Source organism: Bombyx mandarina, chromosome 11 (genome assembly GCF_030267445.1).
Source record: "Bombyx mandarina strain Sakado chromosome 11, ASM3026744v2".
In the NCBI taxonomy this organism is placed as follows: Eukaryota; Metazoa; Arthropoda; class Insecta; order Lepidoptera; family Bombycidae; genus Bombyx; species Bombyx mandarina.
This window is the reverse complement of record NC_143218.1, coordinates 3,629,468-3,653,196: the sequence shown is the minus strand read 5'-3', so window position 1 is coordinate 3,653,196 and position 23,729 is coordinate 3,629,468. Positions and strand designations below refer to the sequence as shown.

The 23,729-nt window shown below is 34.7% G+C and overlaps 2 protein-coding genes across 14 annotated transcripts in view; one reads left to right on the top strand and one right to left on the bottom strand.

Annotated features, from left to right (window-relative positions):
• Positions 1-18,084, top strand: part of Stat92E (Signal transducer and transcription activator Stat92E) — a 36,227-nt gene extending 18,143 nt beyond the window's left edge. For 4 of the 13 annotated variants that reach the window (XM_089731390.1, XM_089731391.1, XM_089731393.1 and 1 more), the window contains 5 exons: positions 815-939; positions 2,228-2,380; positions 2,948-3,077; positions 10,734-10,867; positions 12,083-18,084. In XM_089731390.1, the coding sequence (XP_089587516.1) occupies positions 815-939; positions 2,228-2,380; positions 2,948-3,077; positions 10,734-10,866 (541 nt within the window). In that variant the 3' untranslated portion in view covers position 10,867; positions 12,083-18,084. Of the gene's footprint in view, positions 1-814; positions 940-2,227; positions 2,381-2,947; positions 3,078-3,563; positions 10,150-10,733; positions 10,872-12,082 lie in introns of those variants that run through there. The other 9 variants (XM_089731398.1, XM_089731399.1, XM_089731400.1 and 6 more) reach the window with 5 other exon arrangements.
• A 1,680-nt stretch (positions 18,085-19,764) lies between these two features.
• Positions 19,765-20,952, bottom strand: LOC114244425 (uncharacterized). Its single transcript, XM_028176235.2, has one exon. It carries the CDS (start codon positions 20,851-20,853, stop codon positions 19,777-19,779), a length of 1,077 nt encoding a protein of 358 aa, XP_028032036.2. The 5' UTR covers positions 20,854-20,952; the 3' UTR covers positions 19,765-19,776.
• Between the last annotated feature and the right edge of the window lie 2,777 nt (positions 20,953-23,729).

Here is a 23,729-nt window from a genome sequence, read left to right as displayed (position 1 = left end):
TCACAAAAGTCTAGTAATGTGTGTTTCCGCTATCTGACAACAGATGGCGTTGTACTTCTCGAGCGTTCTAGGTGCTACTAGTTCCATCGATATTCGTTCGGGGATATTCGGCGATGGGTAGATGGCGTTACTCTTACCGGCGTAACACTATTGTACTTCTATAATCACAGATTTGACCAACACTACACTATAGACACAGATAATATTAGAGACAATTAATATTAATCTATTCTCAATTTGACCACCGACTTTAAACAATAACCAAAGTTCGACATTAAAAAAAGAGTATTTTTATTTAATTGTTATGTCCAATACATGGTAGTATGTGTAATGTTTTTTTTAATTAATTTAATGTGTTTTTTACGCGTAATTAAAAAAACTAGAGGTCCCGCAGTAGTCGAAATTCGACTATAATTAATTGGAATTTTAAATTTGTACACTACTATGATTGTATTTTATACTTCTATAATCACAAATTTCGCCAAGGCTACAATATAAAAAAATATTAACAAAGACAAACAATATTTAATTTATTCTCAATTTGACCACAGACGTCAAGAACAAAAGTTTGACAATAAATAGCATGCATGCGTGTGTGCGTCAAATACATGGTATGTAGTGTGTGTAATGTTTTCTTTATTGATTTAATGTATCTTTTATGCATTATTTTAAAAAAAATTTAGCATTGTGCACTCCTTCTCTATATTCTCTATAAGTCTGGGAAAATTTCATACTCGTCCGTCCGCGGAATTTTCGTAAAAAGGGATACAAAGTTTTTGCTTCACGTATTAATATATAGATAAATTTGTTTCAGCTTAATAATGGGCTTCATACAGAAGAAGCAAGCTGAGGATATGCTGTCCAAGTGTCCGCCCGGGACCTTCCTGCTGCGGTTCTCGGACTCCGAGCTGGGAGGGATCACCATCGCTTGGACCGGAGGTCAGAGGGAAACACGTGACGTCACAACTAGAAAGAGATAGCGATGTGTTTTTTAAAATGATACTTCTATGAGCAGCGGAGGGTTCAGAGGAAATGTTTCGCGAAAAGAGAAAGACATGACGTAGAGATGCATGTGATTAGGAGATGTATGGAAATGGCAGTGCAAGGTAGACCGAAGAAGACATGGATGGAGTATGTGAATGACGATTTGAGAGAGAAAGAGAGGAGTGAGTGTTGAGATGGCGGCTGATAGAAGAGAATGGAAGAGAAAAATTAGCTGTGCCGACCTCACCTAGTGAGGTGGAGATAAGAAAGATGACATAGAGAAAAAGAGTTTTGAAGTCGTCGTGGCCTAACGGATAAGACGTCCGGTGCAATAGTGTTGAAGCGATGCACCGGTGTTCGAATCCCGCAGGCGGGTACCAATTTTTCTAATGAAATATGTACTCAACAAATGTTCACGATTGACTTCCACGGTGAAGGAATAACATCGTGTAATAAAAGTGAAACCCGCAAAAATTATAATTTGCGTAATCACTGGTGGTAGGACCTCTTGTGAGTCCGCACGGGTAGGTACCACCGCTCCGCCTATTTCTGCCGTGAAGCAGTAATGCGTTTCGGTTTGAAGGGCGGGGTAGCCGTTGTGACTATACTGAGACCTTAGAACTTATATCTCAAGGTGGGTGGCGCATTTACGTTGTGGATGTCTATGGGCTCCAGTAACCACTTAACATCAGGTGGGCTGTGAGCTCGTCCACCCAACTAAGCAATAAAAAAAAAAAGATAGAGCTCGTAAGACATTAGGTTTCAATAACACAATGACAGTGTCGATTTTCGTACAATCGCAGTCCCACTAAAAGCTTTGACCTCATGTCTTAGGTTATTTGCTTTGAGGTCCGAGTACCGCTTACCGTAAGAAGTGATTGTATCGCTGACTCAAAATCCGCTAGTTTACAATCAAGTGAGCTGTCTGCTCGTTATAAATAGAGGAAGGTGACCCGACTAAATATCTATTAAAGTACCAGGTTGACATAAATGTAAGGAGTTAGTTTTGAATACATGTTCCTTTGATCAGTACTGCCAACTGTCGAAAGAAAAAAGTCTTAATGTTAATTCAAAATCGGAACACTATTGGCACAACGTTCGTATCGCTGTTCAACTCTAAATGTATGACGTCACCTCAGAAATAACAGACGATAGTTTTTTAATTTTTTGTTGAAGATATTATGGCTTGGTAACTAGAGTTTTAAGCCAAATGACATTAAACTTTTTTTTTTGGTCACAACAGACGGCAACGAAGTATTCAGCCTGCAGCCCTTCACGTCGCGCGACCTCATGCTGCGCTCGCTGGCGGACCGCGTGTTCGACCTCACGCAGCTACAGTTCTTGTACCCGAACGTTCCCAAAGACGACGTCTTCTCCAAATATTACACCAAACCTGGTGAGTTAGTTCGACGTGACCTTCTTGTCTATGGCATATTTTATTGCCTTTGTAGGCAGACGAGCATACGGCCCACCTAATGGTAAGTGGTCTCCGTCGCTCATGGACGTCAGCAATGCCAGGGTCAGAGCCAAGCCGCTCCCTACCGTTATATTACTGCCTACATTATTATATCTGATATTAGTACGTCGGTGAGAATAACGCTATCTGTTATCAAATAGCAGTAACGAATATCAAAAAAACTAGTGTAATATCGAGAACGCTCGAGACGTGTAACTATCTGTTATCAAATAGCGGAAACACATAGACACGACTCGTCCTATCGGGAATGTTCTCGATAATAATAGTTTTGTCGTGTCGACCATAAAATCGTTGCAGAGATGACACAAAGGTTCTACTCGAAGCGAACCAGAAAAAGTGAATTGTGAATATTAAAATAAATTCCTAAAGCGTACCAAGTGTTTAATAGAGTTTTAATTTGTAGTTCTGTAAAGGTTTTACTTAACGCTTAATATACTTCATAATGAATGTTCGAAACGCTCTAACGTACTAACGTTTCTCGTATAGAAAACGAAATGTTGAAGAACGGCTACGTGAAGCCCGTGTTGGTGACCACGCTGCCCCCTTACATGTCGTCGTCGCCCGCCTACGCGCACTCCCCGGACTCGCACCGGAACACGCCCAGCGTCAACAGCAGGTACTGTCCCCCACTGTCCCCCCCACGCTCATACGGTGCGATAACATCACTTATGCAAATTATGTAATTTTTCATGAGAGTCGTTGGAAAATTCAACATCTTATTATATAACTCTTTTTTTTTTTTTATTGCTTAGGTGGGTGGACGAGCTCACAGCCCACCTGGTGTGAAGCGGTTACTGAGCCCATAGACATGTACAACGTAAATGCCGCCACCCACCTTTAGATATGAGTTCTAAGATCTCAGTATAGTTACAACGGCTGCCCTTCAAACAGGAACGCATTACTGCTTCACGGCAGAAATAGGCAGGGCGGTGGTGCCTACCCGTGCGGACTCACAAGAGGTCCTACCACCAGTAAAAGTTGTGGGTTCAATTTGCTACAAAAACATCTCTTTCTATCTCTTTCATTCACCCTTTCCAAACAGTAACATGTTATTAATTGCTTGTTTTTTTAAATTTTTTTATTACTTTTTCTTCCCTTTTAGGTACATGATTGACTTGATATGATTCTTTTGAAGATTTTCTTTCTTTTATGTTTTTTAAATTTAATTTAATATTTTATGTTAATGATTATTTTTTTATTATTATTTTCTTTAATTTTCCTTTATAACATAGTCACATCCTTTAGTTTTTAATTTAAGTTAGTTTTTATTTGTCACGCAATATTCTCATAGATTAAGTTTTTTTTTATTTATTAAATTTAAGTTTTTTTTTATACGAAATAAGACTTAAAACGTACATTCTTGTATTATTAAGATGTATTTTTTTTTTCAATTTTTTTAGCTGCGGAACAACGATACTGCAACTTTAAAAAAAAAAAACAAGAAAAAAAAAACTCGAAATACGTGTTAATGTATAGTAGTTAGTTAACTTAATGTTGTGTGACGCGTCCGCTTGGCGACATCTATGAATGCGGCTTCGATAGTCCGAGTTAACTTTAGAAGGGGGGGGGGGACGCACAGCTCCGCGGTCCCCCCACATCAGACCTGCTGGTATCTGGTCTTTGTTCCGACTGGTGGCTCCCACCTTGGTCCTCTGCGGACTTGAAGATATTAAAGATCATAAAAGTATATTCTATCTCTTAAAATCTATTAAAATGATAATTCGTTCAGTGTGTGTTAAAGTGTGTTAAAAATCACTGAATAACTCGAATAATTATTTGTATCAAACTTAAACACGAGACCTGGCATGTCGCGCCAGCGGTATGGTCTGTGGTCGGCTCGGCGTGCGTTGTGGCCCCAAATGACGTCATAAGTGGTGAACTCGTCAATTGATCAATCGCTTTGTCGCACATGTCGCATGACCCCGTCCATAGATGTAACGAGCTGATGCAAGTCTCGTTTAATTGTAAGTGTCGTAGTTTTTAAGACGATACCTAAATCGATCGGGCACAAAAAAAGAATTGAGCAGTATTATTTTGAGAAAATAAAAAAAAAATAAAAAAAAAATACACAAAAAAAATCAATGCATTTAATTATTATTTTTTGCAAACGTCAAATAAACAATTTTAATTTTTAAATAATTATTATACTTTTTTTTTAGTATAAAATTGCTATTATCTAGTATGAAAAATTCCCAAAAAATCGATTTCTCCCGAGTGATATAATGTGTAATTAATTGTAATTTAGTTACAAAACAAAATGATCTCTAAGCACATATCAAATTTTGTTGAACGAAAAAAAAAATAGGGAAGGGCAACAAAAATAATTCCGGTCCAGGGTGTCTTTTAGAGGGGTGAAATTTACGAATTTATTTCAATCGAATATGATAAGATGCGGGTAGCCTTCCTTCTATAACGCGGTAGATACAACGTCCCGCGTTGTGTGAAACCGCGTTTGATACTACAAGCCTGTACAGAAATGACGAGTAATTTCTCAGAATGAAACATCTCAGCTTGCATTTTCTAAGTATTATACACATTAAAAATATATTGTTTATTCAAAGTGTGTATATTATAAATTTCAAAATAATATTAAAAACAAAAATCTCGTTATCGTGTTGTAGAAAAACCGTGTTATAAAAAGGTTTTGGGAAATTACTGGTAGTAGGACGTGTTGTGAGTCCGCACGGGTAGGTACCACCGCCCTGCCTATTTCTGCCGCGAAGCAGTAATGCGTTTAGGTTTGAAAGGCGAGGCAGCCGTTGTAACTATACTGAGACCTTAGAACTTATATTTCAAGGTGGGTGGCAGTATTTACGTTGTAAATGTCTATGGGCTCCGATAGCCACTTAACAGCAGGTGGGCAGTGAGCTCAGGTAAATAAAAAAATATTTTCGTGTCAGAGTGAAACCGTGTTGTAACTTACCGCGTTATAGGAGGGTTATTTATATATATATACATACATATATATTAATACTCAAATCTATCGCTTATCATCCGTCGTATGCCCATACTAAGTCGAGAATCAACTGATGAGTTGAATGATGATGAACTATGAATTTATATGTTGGCATTTCAATTAAAACTAGTTATTTATGTATAAATAAATATAAATATTTACTCACAAACACGCCACATTAACTGGTCCCGTACTAAGTTCGTAAAGAACTTGTGTTACAGATACCAGATAACGGAAATAAATGTAAGATTTTTATTATACACATACATATATTTAAAAAATTACATGTGTGCAATTCACACGTGGTAGAAGTGAAACCTTCCAAAATTAAAATACAATTATTATTATCCCAAACGTCTTAAGTATATGTAAAATTTTGTCATTAGTAAATAATTGTAAGGTAGCGCCCTCTGTGAATTGATATTTTAATTTCACATATAATCCTAAATTAAAATTCACTACAAGAGCTTTCATACACACGTTAGTATTAAAAAATCTCACAGATGGCGCTGTATTAAATAGTATGTATATTTCTGTCTCATTCTTTGCTGGCTTCATCCTACACATTTTTGTATTTGTGTCTCTTACCTGTCGTTTTTTCCGTTGCATCCGGTTTGAAATCACAACGATTCTAAAGAAGTTTTCACTTCAATAAACATCCATAGCCCTGGAAAAGACATTTCTATATTTATCATACAAATATCTTCCCTTAGCGGGATTCGAACCCGCGACCCCCTTGTGTAGTGACCATGTCACTTACCACTACACCAGACGGCCGTTAAATGTATGTATGTCGTTAAATGTATTTCGATAGAATCTAGTAACAAATTTAACATTTTATCTACACAATTGCATTTGCATTGTGTTTTCTAGACGATTCAAATAATGCATGTTCTTAAAATCGTTAATAAAAATGGCCAAAAAAAAAGTGCAGTGGAGTTTCCATTTTTTTCTATGCATACTTTTTTTTTAGTAACAACGCGACTCTATTGTAACTAGGAAAATGTATTGATGATTTGAATCACTTTTAAATGTTCTTATATGAACCAGAACTATTTCTGTGAAATAATAATAATATTAAAATAGGCCAAAAATAATAAGAAAAGTGCAGTGGAGTTTCCATTTTTTTTATATGCATACTTTTTTTAGTATATACGCGACTCTATTGTAATAAGGAAAATGAATTGATGATTTGCATAACTTTTAAATTTTCGCATATGAACCAGAACTATTACTGTGAAATAATAATAATATTAAAATAGGCCAAAAATAATAAGAAAAGTGCAGTGGAGTTTCCATTTTTTTTTATATGCATACATTTTTTTTAGTATAAACGCGACTCTATGGTAACAAAGAAAATTAATTGATGATTTGAATAACTTTTAAATGTTCTTATAGTGTGAAATAATAATAATAAAATAGGCCAAAAATAATAAGAAAAGTGCAGTGGAGTTTCCATTTTTTATGTGCATACATTTTTTTTTAGTATAAACACTACTCTTATGTTACAAAGAAAATTAATTGATGATTTGCATAACTTTTAAATTTTCGCATATGAACCAGAATTATTACTGTGAAATAATAATAAATTGGCCAAAAAAAAACAAAGAAAAGTGCAATGGAGTTTCCATTTATGAATATAAATTTATTTTTTTTTAATTTTTTTTTTTTGAAAAGCGCTACTCTGTAGCTATAAAGATCTTGACCGTTACGAAAACGGTTTCATTAAGTTGTAAACGACATTATAGGTGTAATTAATTGTAAATTTAATTATTTTGGGTCGTTCTCTGGACTGTCTTTTGTTATTAACATTTTTTTTACATGTTACATTTATTTTACATATATGTATTTAACAAAAAATAATTTTTTTAAAGCCAAGAAAATATTTTGGGATCAAATAAACAATTTTTTTTTTAAATATAATTTCGGTGCTAAGTAAAAATGAAAATGTTAGAATTTCTTTTTTTTTGACATGACATTAACTTTTGAGTAGATAATTAAGTGGCTTATACAAAATATAAATATTGTGGAGTGAAAGACTGTTTGGATTGAATGACATTTTTGCTACTTCACAGGAGAGCCATTTAAAGTTTGAAATTTGAACAAAAAAAAAACCTTGAGCCATTCAAATGGCGTAAACTTAATTGAAGTTCAATTAAAAACATCGAGCTGTTGATGCTTGCTGATACCAAATAAAACGGATCTTTAATTACAAAGATAAATGTCGCTTAAACCAAATAGCCTTTCACCCTTCGATGTATATATGCATATATACATATAAGGCCATCAGCGCAAAGTGGCCTAACCCGCAATTTTTCATAATCATGCTTATAATTATGTATATTGCAATTTATCACTACATAGTATAAAACAAAGTCGCTTTCTCTGTCCCTATGTATGCTTAAATCTTTAAAGCTACGCAACGGATTTAAAATATAATAAACTAGCGACCCGCCCTCGCTTCGCTTCGGAAACTGTAATTTATTATTGATTTCTCCACTATTTAATGGATGTTAATATACATATAAACCTTCCCCTTCAATCACTCTATCTATTAAAAAAAACCGCATCAAAATCCGTTGCGTAGTTTTAAAGATTTAAGCATACATAGGGATATAGGGACAGAGAAAGCGACTTTGTTTTGTACTATATAGTGATTTTGATGCAAAACCGACCTATCCATAGTTTCACTCATAGATAACAGATGGCTTTGTAAACGTTACTTTTACGCGTCTTGTTTTTTTTTTCTACTCAAATTCAAATTCATGAAAACTTAAACCTCATTGCTCCATAATAACTATGATATGCTTAGGCCACTTTTACGCTGACGGCCTTATATATAAATATATATATAAAATCTCTAGGTTAAAACTCTGTTCTGATGGGTTGGGAGTATCATAGGACTATTAAAACCAAAATCAGTTAAGGGGGCTGTGTCTGTGGGTTAATTTACTCGTCGAGCCCTTTGTCGCAAGCGACTGATTCGATGAGAACGGTGACCGAGGCTTGAGGTACTTAAAACTTTTAAGTTAAAAGCACCGGTAATGGATGATTACATTAGATGGTAGTAGTACTCGATAGCCAGCCAGCCTTCGAGATTTACGTTACCGTATGTCGAAACAATTTCCGTGTTCTCGACTATGAGTATAATTTTCGGGTTTCGAGAATGACAGTATACGCTGTCCAATCTTAGTAGATTCATGTAGTAAACAATAATGGCCGACGAGTTTTTTTTTTTTAAGGTATTTTATAACCTGGTAACTAAGACCTTTAAGTCAGGTCTTATTTTGTGTTCTTATTTGTATGAAAAATGATAATATGGAGTGTAATGAAATGAAATGAGATGATATGAAATGAAATGATATGAGGTGATATGGGCTGAAATATAATCTCAGTAAAATGGTGGTCATTTACTGAGATTTTTTCAGTGGACTTTTTAGAGGATCCAAAGAAATTGCGTTCAGCGGCTTTGTTTCATTTTCCCACATTTGTGCACTTTCACAGATATTAAATAGTTAATAAACCACCGTTATTACACATTTAAAACCGAAGAAACACTAAATAGACAAAATAAAACATCACACAACTTCACTCCTCGCGTTCCCGCCAAAAAGTAAATTTCTAAAAATTGAGGCCACAGACTGAACAGCGACATGGAAATTTGACATTTCGTTGGACAGTTGGATTTTCTATTCTATTTTTTTTTAAACCATTATGTATGCGATAGTCATTCGTGCCCTCAGGAAATGTTTGAGGTTGATCATTAACTTAAAATGTTAAAATTAATTTCGTAAAAGAGTATTTCCATGAACCATATGTCGTCCTATACATCTGAAAGCTCATTTACCGACCTGAAAGCTTTCTGAACCCGCCAACCCCGTCAGAACGGAGTATCGAATGTTCTCAATACGTTAAACGGATGTGACTATATTTAAGTTTAATGATTAATTTAAGAATTTAATTAAATCAAAACAACACTGTATTTTTTTTCGAGCAAAAGTTTGTGTTTGTCGATATAAAAATGAAAAATGTGTCGTCAAGTTGATTATTTAAATTAATAATAAAAATTGTATTTGTATTGAATTTGCCGACCGTACCGTCTCTATCTCGAGTGTCGATTCAGACGTGCGTCATCGCGACCCACTGAGAAGATCCGGCAAGAAACCCAATGGGCTGTGTCTGTGGGTTAATTTACTCGCGTTTCCGATCCGGTGGTAGATTCTGCGAAGCACGGCTCTGGCTAGGGTTCGTGTCAGCAACGTCGTCAGGTTTGTGCCCCGTGAGTTCACCTACCAGTTCGGCGAATCTAGAATAACCCCTCGAGGTTACTAGAATAGGTAGGGAAAAAAATTATGAATCGTCAGATTTATACGTCGCCGGATTTTCTCAGTGGGTCGCGATTCCGATCCGGTGGTAAATTCAGCGCTGCTCTTGCTAGAGCTAGTGTTAGTAAATTATCTCAGGTTGAGCCCGTGAGCTCACCTACCAGTCCCTAGTTGGGATAGCCTCCTAGACTATCAGCGATTATATAGACAAAAAAGTCTATCATAATGAATGGAAGATTTTTCCGCACTTAACACACGAATTAATATCGGTTTTACAAAATCCGACGCTAGTTGATTGATACTCGAGAAGGACGCCCAAGATTTTTTATCATGACACTAGTTTTAATAAATGTAATTAATTAATTGATTATTACGCAATAAATTATATGTATGTGCGAAAAAAAAAATGTCTTGTTATTTGAGTGCGGACGAAAAATTGAATGCAACTCGTTCGAGCCGCGCTCGCCTGTCGGCCGTTGACAGCTGTCACTCGTGACACACGTCACGCGTCACTGGTGACAGCTGTCAGTTTGAGGAGTTGATTTGTTTTGATTGAAGCTTCAATTTTTCGTCTGTAAGAACCATCGCGAAAATGCAACACAGACGGTCGTTTAAAAAAAACAGAATGTTTGAAATTTTAATTAATTGTGATTTAGATAAGAGATACATATTCATTTTTTTTTTTTTGTTATATTTAAAAGAATTTTTTGTTTATTTTATTGTTGTATTTTTAAATTAGTTTGTTGTCTGTGCTGCCATTTCGGGCGTGGTTATGAAAACATGACATTTTTTACTTTTATTTGTTCATTTTCAATCTTATTTATTTCTGTCTTATATATACATACATTTCTTTTTTATCTCAATTCTCAACAACGACCGTCCGATCTTCTAACGTGTTGCATTTTCTCTTTCAAATTCCCGATCGTACGACGTACCTACGCGGCGGATGCATTAAAAAAACCGACTATAAACGAAATGGCCGGGCGGGCAGTTATTTCGGGGAATCTACGCCCATTCAGGTGGACAGCCTAATGAATAGCGACTTGTTCGAGCAGATCCGGGCCTACGAACCGGACAATCAATCGGACGATTTCGACATTTACAGTGACATGTGCTTGAAGTGAGGTGAGTACGCTTCCGATCCGGTGGTAGACTTTTTATTTATTACATATTTAGGTGGAATACCTCATAGTCCTCCTGGTGTTAAGTGGCTACCGAAGCTACAAATGCCACCCACCTTGAGAAATGAATTCTAAGGCCTCAGTATTGTTCAAACCGCATTACAGCTTCACGGTAGAAATAGGCAGGGCGGTGGTACCTACCCCCAGTAAAAGATTCAGCAAGATTGCTAGGGCCAGTGTTAGCAACGTCCTCAGGTTAGAGTGCCGTTCTTTCGGTTACGCTGGCATAGTTTCTAAAGGCTACCAGCTTACAGCCTGGCCACGGGACATTCGCCGATACGAATATTCGCGCGGTACGACCGGCGAAGCGTCTAGCGACTAAAATAAGCGCATAGAAATGTACTTATGAAGCCACGCGCACAAGCGACCGGCGAAATGTACCGAGCGCGGGCGACTTACGATGCGGCGGGCGAGCAAAACAAATGCATGAATAAGGACGGCGCAAGCCACGGAGTCGAGCGGTAGTCGCGGCGAATAGTACAGTGATTAAATGAGTTTAGTTGTTTTTGCCGCGAAAACTGAACACCGACATTTTTATTGCTGATATACTACTTAGATGAGCTATTTGGAAGTCTAGCCACTCAAAGCAGCCAAAATGTTTCTGGATACATTCTGTATTTCTCGTGCTTCTTGTGGAATTCTCCATCTATACTCCGATTCTTATTCAAATCATGTACTCCACAATCTCTTCCAAATAATAGGTCTTGAACTAAAAAACGATCACTTTCTAAGCAATATCGAGATAATTTCGATATAGACATTTCGCTGTCGGACTTCCTTGCTAGTCGCGGCGGCGAACGTGGCTACCCGTGGCCTGCAAACGGTGCCGCGCGAATGGTCGCCTCATCCGCCGCTTCGTCGTTCGCACCGCCGATCCCCGTGGCCAGGCCGTTAGGTAGAAAAAAAAAGTAGGGTAGTAATAATAAAACTGTAGGGTAGTTATCACTTTCTAAACAGTATGGGACCTAAGAACTCGCGTCTCGAGTATAAAATATAATAAAATAAAATTTCGAAATAAAAAATTAATTGAATAATTACAATTTTTTAGTTTCGATTTTATTACTATAAGCCTTACCATTGCCGACAGAGATATTAATAAAATATTCCTGGTTTCGTAGATCGTAAAATTTCTAAATATAACTCCTCCTTTTTTTTTCAGATGACAAAAAACCGCAATGAAATTGACAAAAAGAAATTAATATACATGTAGTTTTTTTAGAATAAATTTAGGATTTTACGTGTACTTATTACGTACATACGCAATGAACACTAATTATTTTAAACACAGTCACGTGTTGAATAGGTAGCACGCAATGTAACGTGAAAACGTCGTGTCGGTTCAACGTCCGCGCGCGCTCCCCACGTCTGTACATTGCTTCCCAACGCTTGAGGCGAAATGACGTAACCTCATAAAGCATTCTATGTCGGTGCCTTTGTCTGCATTCATAGTTAGCCTTGTAAATTAAATAATGCATTTTATTTGGAAAATACCTTTAGCCTATAAATTGAGAGTCGAAATATTTGTCGTTCTACGGGAAAGAGAAGTGCCTATATATATCTGCACGCAAACGAATGAGACAAAAACTAATATATAACTTACGTCTTATCAGTTTACGTAATCAAAAATTGGGCGATCTGTCAAGAATATATTCTCTCATCGGTCGGACTATAGATCAGCGCGCCAATAAGTTCTATTCAGCTTTTATGATTATAATTAAACAATTGACGGATTATAAAGTGGAATTAGATTTGTAATTACACAGCATTTTCGTGCTGCCTAATAATTACAAATTAACTTGAAAATCGTTAAAGTTGCTTATGATTTCATTCAATCTATTTGTAGGACACACGTCATGTAGACTTAAGACAATTGATTCGTTATATTTTTAAATGTCACATCGCTTTATCGTCATCGACACCTCTATATTTGGGAATCTTAGTATTTTATATTATATTATAAAAATTAAGCAAACTGTTTCTTATATTATATATTTTAATATTTGTATTTATACAATTTATTTTATCGAGTATCTAATTTTACGTAATATATTCTAAGCTACACTATCACAATGAAAAATTAGCAATAATTCGTCGTTTCTATAATTACTTAATTCTACTTTAATTACATACTTAATTCATTTATTTTTCTTAATCACCATTGTTTCTTATTTAAAAAAATTCATCGGACTATTTTAAATAGATTTTATGGAGCAAATTCAAAATGGCTGACTTACGCGTCACCCGTATTTTTTTTCAAACATGTAAACATCTTTGCGTCCTTCGCCAGCTGTCTTCAATATTATCATTTAAAAACATTTCTTCAAGTATTTCGGACGCTATGTCCAGGAATCTTGCTATAATACATTCGCATCTTCAGCTCGTGTATTTTAAATAATAATCCACATAAAAGTTCCTTTTATTTATTTACATAAATCTGTTTTAATCGTGATATATATGTAATTGTATGAAACTTAAAATTGTCCGATCATCCCAACATTTTAGCACATGTATCCTCCGATTTTTTAATACGAATATTTATTTTTCCCTTCCGATGCTGCAGTGTGTTTAGGTTATCAAATGTTTTTATTTAGAAATGGCGGCGTTACATAACATTCTCGTGCGCTTGTAATAATGTTTTAATAATGAAAACGTTATTTTTCACTATTACATAGAACACTGTCTAGTGTGAACTTTGAGATTTTTATGAAAACCCATACTTTAGCGTCTTTTATAACAGTGGGTTAATGTTTAGTTTATGGTGTTTTTTTTAAGTTTTTTTTTTAATTGTGCCATAGTATACATACATACGTTCTTACAATTCTATCGATTTCCAATAATTGACATTTTCTCAATGCATTTTTTTTTGTTCGAATCAACATTAAAATGAATGTGAATGAAAAGATTTATAAAAAAATGGTATGTTCATTTATTTGTTATATGATTTTAAATGAATGAAATATGTTTTAAATTAGTTTCTTAGTGCCATTTTATAGTTTGTGTTGAGATTTTTGTTTTTAATACCGACGAAACGACATGTTTTGTATTTTTTTTAATTCATACTTTTTTTTTTCCTGTTTTTTGTGGTCAAATAGAATTCGCCCAAAATGCTTTTTTTTCATCTTAAAGCAAACTTGGTGTACCTTTATTTTTGTTATAATAAATAATTAATGGAGTAATAATTACTTAGATATGTATGTAACTAAATAATTAAAAAAAAATATAGACATTTTTTTTTGACAAAACTGAAAAAGTTAATTTTTTTGATCTCGCATAGAGAAATGTTTATTAATTCACTATATAAATTTTATATAAAGTGTAGGTACATATTTATGATTGTAAATTCATTGTACCGTTGACGAATTAATATTTCTGAAAACCTTTGGGTGATCATGGTTAAAATAAAAAATAATTATTTTGTATTTTTTTAATTTACATTTGAGTTTCTTTTTTACCGATCAAAGTATTTAGCGCATTTAATTTTGATAAATCGCATCCGCGGTTTCGAACCCAAGCCGCTGGGAACGTTTCTTGACAATTATAACTTAAAACTAATTAACTGGGCAAATATTATTTTTGAATTTTCCATACAAAACCAGCCGAACGTGCCGTCCAATGTTATGACGTCATTTGAGGCCAATATAACTGAGGCATGTCCTATAACGCGGTTTGTTTTGTCTGCAAACATATATGAAGACAAGAGTGGATGAAGGGGATATGTATGATACAATTTGTTAATTTTGAGAAAATTGGCAACAAGCTTTTGTTATTTGTACTTTTTCTTCGTATATAACTCCTTCATCATATGCAATTTCTAAAAATAGCCTTTAAACCCTGAGTTTTAAGGTCTACTATGGTTACTATAGTTTGTAGGCACATAACACCTTAATTCAATATAAAAACTCAAAAATCTTAATAATGGTACCCAATTACCCAATCCACTCATGTCTTCAATAATTTTTTTTTGGTTGTTACATTATTATCACATTCGACGAATTAGTAATCAATTTTACTGGTGGTAGGACCTCTTGCGAGTCCGCACCACCGCCCTGCCTCTTTCTGCCGTGAAGCAGTAATGCATTTCGGTTTGAAGGGCGGGGCAGCCTTTGTAACTATACTGATACCTTAGATAAATGCAATAAATAAAAAGAATTGTCGCTTCATTATTGTTCAGTTGCGTGTTGTGACGCTACCTAAAATTCTCTGTCCTACATTGAATAATTAATTTAAATTTAATTCATATAATTATGTTTTTTCTATAAAAAAATAACAACAGAAGAAATTAAAGAAACAAATAATCAGAAATAATAAAGATATTCAATCTAATAAATTTGTTATTGCAAAATTTATAGAATTAAAAATTTGTCACTCAAAAAAAAAAAAAACATAGAGGAACATCCTTATTCTGAAATGATCGTGTCTTATTCTGACGTGCGTGACATCTGTCATAACTGTGTGTCACCTCACTAGGAATATAAAGCTAGATGTAGGTATATTTATATATTTTAAAATCATTATACAGAACATTCAAATTTTTTATTATTGTAGCTTATAAAATATGGCAGCGTTGTATGGTAAATGGTTATGATTATCCTCTTTTTTTTTTGTTTTTCAATATTTTATATTGTTTTTATGATTTTGATTAATAAATATTTTGTTCTTGAATATTTGTTTTCAATAAAAGCATTTTTTTTTTAAACTACTTAATACTTGGTCTCTTTGGGAAATGTGATAATTGAGGCCTTAGAATGGATACCATTCGGTTCGGTTGGTTATCTTGCAAGCGCGAGGATCTAGCTTAAGCGGATTAATTAATAGGTATTAGTGTTTTTTTATCATGGCAATCGGCTTTGATTTTTGAAACGATTACGGCCGTCGATCACTCGACATTTTAGATTGTAAACATTATTGATAGCTACAATGAGTGTCCGATATTTTGACGCTGTTGCCGTGACCACGGGTAGGTTGAAGAAAGTTGATTTTAGATGCAGGCACACCTGTCTATACTGGTTCTAGTCCGTTTTTGGGTGTGTAACTATAATGCGCTTGCAACACCGCCGAAATATCGGGGGCTCGTCAAAATTAAAAATAGAGGTAAGCTTAACCCGCGAAATAGTTGTGATTAAAATTAAGATAAACGTGAAAGTTTTAAATAGTTCTAGCTTATCTTAGTTCGGATAATCTTCAAGGATATTCGTCAGTAAATTGGCGGGAATTTAGGAGTAGTCTTAGTGGACTTTTCGAAGAAGTCTCAGTGGACTTTTCGAAGAAGTCGCAGTGGACTTTTCGAAGAAGACTAGCTCCGATTTATCTGCTCCGGCTATCCATCTCTACGAACACGAACCTTTTAATGATTCATTATTCACACTATTCACGTGTACGTTGCGTAAATAATCCACACTGATGAAGAAACGTTTGTCTTTAGCGAAAAAAAAAGAAGTTAATGTTTATTTTTAAGCACTTTGTTCACGAATCCTTTGCCTTTGAATGTAAATTTAGGCAAAACAATTTTTCGAAAAGTTCGTTACTGTTGTGTAAAATAATTTTTACATTTGAAAAGATTAAAATAGAATTGATTGACTGTATCAACTTCATTGCACGCACAGTAAATTTTAAGGTCTGGTATTAACCAGACCTTAAAATTATATATACGAACGACACTTATAATTATTACTCTAGTGCTCTTTCACAAAAATGTTTTAGATAATTAATTAGTTTATTGGTCGATCGTTTGAATATATCACAGTCAATTGATTCAGTATTAGTTCCGTACGCGGGAATCCAACCAGCTTGGTATTTAGAGCAACTTAAATAGGTAGTGCGCTTATAGTCAAGTGTCTTAATGAATTTCAATGTTCTAAATAATTCAATATTATAAAATGGTGCTTGATTAGTGCAGCGTTATTGAACCTTATAATATTTTTGCGCTTGCTTTAATTGTTGTCGAAACTCGAAAATCCATTATGGATTTTGTCCCTTGAGAGTGTTTTGTTTTTGGAGGGAAGCGTGCGTCAACCTAACGAATTCATCATAACGTGGCAAAAACTGAAAACATAAGGCGTTATTTGTATTCACTTGTCTATTTTAACAAAAAAAAAAAAAACGTTTATTGGTTCTTAATTCCGTTTTTTGTGACTTTACGGGTGAACTTTGTGAGACAGAATGTACCTATTTTAACAGTGGCTTTACTAATACTGTATTCAATTCAAATCGATTTCGAAAACAAAGATATTTCTTCGCTACTCCAGTGCCTTTATAAGAATGTCTACTTAATTCGAGGACACGGGCATTGAAATAAAATGCAGTAACAATAAAAAAAAGAAACGCGTGCAATTCACACGTGTTAGAAGTGAAACCTTCAAAAATTAAAATACAATTATCCTAAATGTCTAAGTATATGTAAAATTTTGTCATTAGTAAATAATTGTAAATCATCTTTTATAGTATGAGGTAGCGCCCTCTGTGAATCGATATTTTAACCGTCACGTATAATCCTAAATTGAAATTCACTACAAGAGGTTTCATACGCATATTAAAAAATCTCATAGATGGCGCTGTGTTAAAATTTTTCGACACTTCCGTTGCATACCTGCGTGACGTTACATCTGTAAAAATTTTAGCCTCATGCGCCTAAAGAAGTTTCACTTCAAAAACTCCGGATAAAACTATTAAAATTTAGTTTTATTTACACCTACTTAATATTTATGTTTAGTAACATAATTACAATGCCGAATTAATAGTGTTAGATTAGTTTTTGTTCAACTATATTAAAAAACGGACTGGTTTTTTTAAGTAGTCGCAAACAACGTCAAAGAGGTAAATTTGATTTTAATTGAATTAATTAAAAAAATACATATAACTTGATAATATGTTTCTAGATATTTCGGTCAATAGATAACAATGGTAAATACGAAATATTGTTTGGAATTGTATTTAATTTTGATAATTTTCAAAGCATCATAATATTAGATAATACAAATTTTGAAAGTGTGATTTGTACGTACGTAATTTTAAAAATAAATAAATATTTAATACCGATTTGGTCACATTAACGGAACTAAGAATTAAAAACATTATTTTATGAACTATGTTTATTTGTAGACGCTTTTAACCGAATTTTAAATGTATTTTTATGTGGAATTAAAATTAAATATTATTGTTGAATTTGCGTTTTATTTCATATTTTATATTTTTCCTTTTGAATTTATCTAGCTTTTACGCGTAGCGTCAGGGGGAGGGTGATGGGAGAGATGTGCTCCGCACTAAACGCTTCACTTTCCCCCCTTTGCCTTTTCATGAGTTTTGTCTCATGCCAGGTTTGGACGTTGGTTGTTGAGAGACAGGAGGTTTTAGTCGGTTCGACTCCGACATACCCCGCCCTCCATCCCCAGGGAAGGGCGGAAGTCCGGCGATTTACTCCTGACAAAAAAAAAAAAAAAAAAAAAAAAAAAAAAAAAAAAAAAAAAAAAAAAAAAGCTTTTACGCGTAGCGTCCCAATTATTGGGGAGTTGTATTTTTTATGTGCGCTAGCGGCAAACGTAGGGACGCTGTTCCAACTCGGAGCAGAGTTCATCCATATTATCTGGAACCGCTGCGTTCATCGACAGTGCGTTTCCAAAGATCTTTTTTGCCACGTACCATCCGGCTTTGGAATGAACTCCCCTCCACGGTGTTTTCCGAGCGCTATGACATGTCCTTCTTCAAACGAGGCTTGCGGAGAGTTCTTTATGGTAGGCAGCGGCTTGGCTCTGCCCCTGGCATTGCTGACGTCCATGAGCGACGGTGACCACTTACCATCAGGTGGGCCGTATGCTCGCAAAGGCAATAAAAAAAAAAAACTCCATAGACTCCATATTTGAGTTAACTATTATGCGACCGAGAAGTTAAAAAACTGGGACTAAGCACACAGCTGAGCCTCCATTTTGAAGTGTACATGTAGTGAGAAATTATTTTCCTTCTGGAACACTCGGATCTTTATCGGACTAGTTATTTGACATATATGATAGCGTGTTACTTGATATTAGTATCAACAGTTCGATGTTTTTAATTGAACTTCAATTAGCTGAAGCTCCATTCAATAGCTCAAGGTTGTTTTTGTTATGATTTTTTTCCAATTTTCAATCTTTATATGGCACTCCGGTTAAGTTGCAAAAATGTTGCCTAAACTAAAATAGCCTTTCGGTCCTCGCTATACAGATTTCCCATTCGACTTTTGGCTCAAACGATAAAAATCACAGCCATTAGCGCCATCTACCTTGCACTAAAGTAACCACGTTCGTCGGGTGGTTATGTCGTTTTGTATGTGTGCAGTTTCATAACAATTGATCTAACGATTTTAGTTTTAGGCGAACATTCTCTTTAATATAAACAGATTTAATTTCAATAAACAATAAATTGATTTTAGATAAAATAAATAGATCTTAATCACACGGGGCATTTGTAAAAAAAAAACCTTTTTCGTTAAAACTCAGAAACCACGCTCTATTACAGTAGTGGTAGATAGATGGCGCTGTAAATTTTTAAATTTTAGTCAAATAAGATACTACCTACACTACCTGAAATCAACCCAGTTTCTCGCCGGTTTTTCCCAGTGGCCGCGATTCCGATCAGGTGGTAGATTCAGCGAAGCACTGTTCTTGCTAGGTCAAGTGTTAGCAATTCTCTCAGGTCGAGCTCATGAGCTCACCTACCCGTCCAAGTGTAGTTAAAATAGTCTACCAATGAAATGAAATAATAAATAAAATGAAGAGGAAGAGAAAAAAAATACTACTTCAAATCACATAGAAGACATAGCACGCGACTAATTTCAGAATGCATCGAAATAAAACAGAGTCACAATTAAAATTTGACTTTTATTTAAAACTTATTGCTACGTCTTCTCAAAGCCGGCTTGCTGATCGGTAGTTTCAATTGAACGACCTTCTTGTTACCTTCAGTTATTATACTCGCTCCTGTGACAGATACTTTTGTAGCTACCACTCTCGATGTGAACTTCAATTGTTTACATAAATCTTCTAAATTGAATTTGTATTTGTTTATTAGCAATACAAAGACTAGGGCGTGACATAGAGACTTATCCTTCATTTGGGGGGTACGTAATTTCCTATTGTTAGAGATGCTAAGGAATTTTTTTAGTATATGGTCGTTTAATGATGCAGAGTGAGGACAGGCAACATAGGTCTTCTTCGTGATATCTTTCATCAGCGTTCCATACATGTTTAATAATGAATTTGAATACAGAGCTAAGACCAAATGCTTTTTAGGCATATTTTCACTGACGATCGTTTTCAGAAATTCATTAAAATTACTTATATAATCTGTGTTTTCCATTTCCTCGTAAACCTTTTCAAACATGTCTTCTGTTAATATTTTGTCTAGGTCGTAAACCTGTTCCACGCTTTTGGCTTCCCTGTCGATGGGAGGCACGTAGAAATTTTCATCCGTTTTGTTGTAGTTCGACAGATCGAGTTGGTCCTCCGAAATGTTTTGACTAACATTCTGCATTTGGTCCGTTACTGTTTGCACATTAACTTTCAACTTTTCTCTTTGCTCCATGATTTTTTTATGTTTTTTCGATCCGAATTTTCGACTGAGATCCAAGTTCGACGTTTCCATCAGCTGTGAATTGTCTAAATCGACTTTCAAATAGGGTTTTAAGTCGACAGTACCTACTTCGATGATTCGAACTTTCCCTGTTTTTTTGTTTCGCGCCATTATTATTGTTTTGCCTAGCTCTTGTTCTTCCGCTCCGACGTACAGAGTGTCGCAGACCTCCAGAGCAACGTTCCTTTTGCTTGTAATTTCATCTCTTAATATAGTGCATTCCGTGTCCTTAAAATTATCCGTTATGTAGCCGTTTTGAAAATTAAAGATCACAGGATGCCTTTCCGTCTCGTCTTTAGGGCACACGTAGTCTATGTAAAACTCAGACATTTTAAAAAATAACTAAAATATAAATAATGTTATGAAAATTTGTGAAATGTACATACTGCCCATTTCAAATTTTATAGGTTATGTTTACTTGTCATTTTTGTCTCGACTGGGCATAGGATAATAATAATATACAGCCAAAATTACAATATAGCACAAAAAGTAGCCTGGTAATTGAGATAACGAAAGTATATTTACAGACACAGTACTTTATAGTTATAGTACATATTTAATGGTTCCGTTGTAGAATCCGATTATGGATAAGATTGCCTATAGAGACGGTTTTTGAACATAATGGGAAATCGGACGTCGAGTAAGAGAGTGCAAGGAGAGTTGTTTGGTGGCTCGGGCCCTCAATACATCTTAGGGCCCGCGGTCTGCTCCCAACATCTGCACATCATCAAGACATACTCCACGCATCCGTAAGCGCGAAAACCATAAAATTCCTGCCTTGAATCCACGAACTTCATAATTAAATTTGTCACTCCGATAAGTTGCAATGTCAACTTTAGAACTTTTTATAATACAATACGTTTTTCAAAACGCCTTTCCTCAAATAAATTGCATTGCTAGATATTACCATCGTTATGTGGGATTATAGTGAGAAAATTAACGTGTAAGTTTGATGACGATTCAATTGGGTGTCCAATGTTTTCTGCGTTGAATACAATCTTTGAATAAAATGCAATTGAATAAAACCCTTATCCCTTTAAATTAAATTTTGCTGTAATGAATATGCCACAGCATCTTTAACCTATTCAAATTTTTAAAGGTTAAAATGGGCAGAATCTTGTCCGGCTCGTAATGGTGAATTGAGATGTGAGGTCCGAGTCGGATTGGAATTTAGCTTATCTTCAAAACCAGAACTTGAGCTAGCAATAATAACCTCAAAAGCTTGCCACATTAGGACCACTGTAGGCTGGTAGACTTTTTTGGCGAGAACGCGAGTAGTGAAGTTGTGTGATTTGTTTTATTTTGTCTATTTAGTGTTTATTCAGGTGTAAATGTGGAATAACGGTGGTTTATTAACTGTTTAATATCTGTGAAAGTGCACAAATGTGGAAAAATGAAACAAAGCCGCTGGACGTAACTTTTACGTGACTATGCCTTAGAGAATGCCAATGAATGAGAATGCGAGAATGCCGTGACTATGCCTTTCTGACACTATCTTCTAGCAAGGGCAGTGTTTCACTGACATTATATTGGTTTACCTTCCCATTTAAAGAATATCTGACATTATGACTGAGATTATAATAATATTATACTTCATATTAAAGCAATGGAATTGGAAATGAGTTACTACTAAGCTCACGTATCTATAAATGGGACGTTGAGAGGTTATCTGAAAGGACCTAAATACTATGTACTAAAACAAAGTGTGTGTGTGTGCAAGTCACACACGGTAGAAGTGAAACTTATAAATAAGATATAGATATACTGACTATCCCACTACACAGGAGCATACATATCGACGCTTGAAAGGCAAACATGACTAAGCGACAATGCGTGAACTTTACAGTAGACTAATTTAAAGTTGAAATACGTGGAAAAATTTTTTTTTAACGAATCTAGCTGTCGTAGAATCTAGCTAGTAGCTGTAGAATTGAAATGATTTTAATAGACCTAGAAATATATTTTTTTGCGCATAGAATACGGTTATTGCCTATCATTTATGTACAAAGCAGTTATTGTCGCTTAGTCACGTTTACCTTTCAAGCGTCGATATGGACAATGTTTAGTAGACGGTAGTGGGGATGCTACGAAGAGTCGCACAAAGAGGAGACCGAGAAGGTCTAATGTGTTCTATCTCATTCTCTCGCCGGCTGAATCCTATACGTTTATGTGTTTGTGTCTCTATGGACTTATTTTTTCGTTTCATCGAGTTTGAAATCACAACGATTCTAAAGAAGTGTCACTTCAAAAAGTTGAATGGCGAATCATTAACGCTTTGCCTGTGCTTGGAAAAAGAAAGAAAAATAATACAGTCTAACTTTACACAAGGAGACCAATAAATGGAGACAGATCGAAGCGTAATAAATTTATTACTAAAGATATCTAATTATACAAATTTCTTAAACTAAAAATCAACTGTAAAAATTGTTACAATAAATTTGTTTAATAAAATAAAAAATCAAAACCATATTGTTCTTGTCGAAACGAAAAAAAAAACCTATAATACTGCCAAGTTAGGAAAACAAAAGTTTCCGAGGTGCCTAAAATGTAATTAATCTAACATTACAATATTTTAAGGACTTTGAAATTGTTGTAAAAATTCTAAAAATAAAAAGGAAATTATCGAATTCGTAATAAATACATTTAAAAAATAGTTAAAACTACAATGTATTCCCATAATGCCGAGATATGGCTGAGACACAAAAAAACGATAATACAAAAAGGCAAAAAACATTTTTATTAAACAATACATTAATGGAAAATAACTTAACTTAATTACTAGTAACGGATATTAAAAAAATCAAGAAACATTCGGCAAATTTGAAAATGCCTAAAAAATAGAATTTTAAACAGAGTATGTACATGTATTATGTCATTGTATTAAAATAATAAGTTATCTCTGCGGAAAGTAACAGAGTTACTATACATTTTAAATGGCCGGTTTTTACGCTGTTTCTCAAACTGCTTAACGATTTTATAGAGCAATGGACAGTCAGTTGAAGTCAGTAAGGTCAAATATAGATTGAAAGAATATTGAGTTTTTTAACCGACTTCAAAAAAGGAGGAGGTTCTCAATTCGACTGTATTTTTTTTATGTTTGTTACCACATAACTTTTGACTGGGTGAATCGATTTTGATGATTCCTTTTTTAATAGAAAGCTGACGCTTCCCGTGTAGTCCCATTTTAATTATTTTTTTGCTTAGAT

Bases quoted from the DNA above. Each gene is read 5' to 3' on its own strand.
- LOC114244425 (XM_028176235.2), bottom strand. From the start codon at position 20,853: ATGTCTGAGTTTTACATAGACTACGTGTGCCCTAAAGACGAGACGGAA.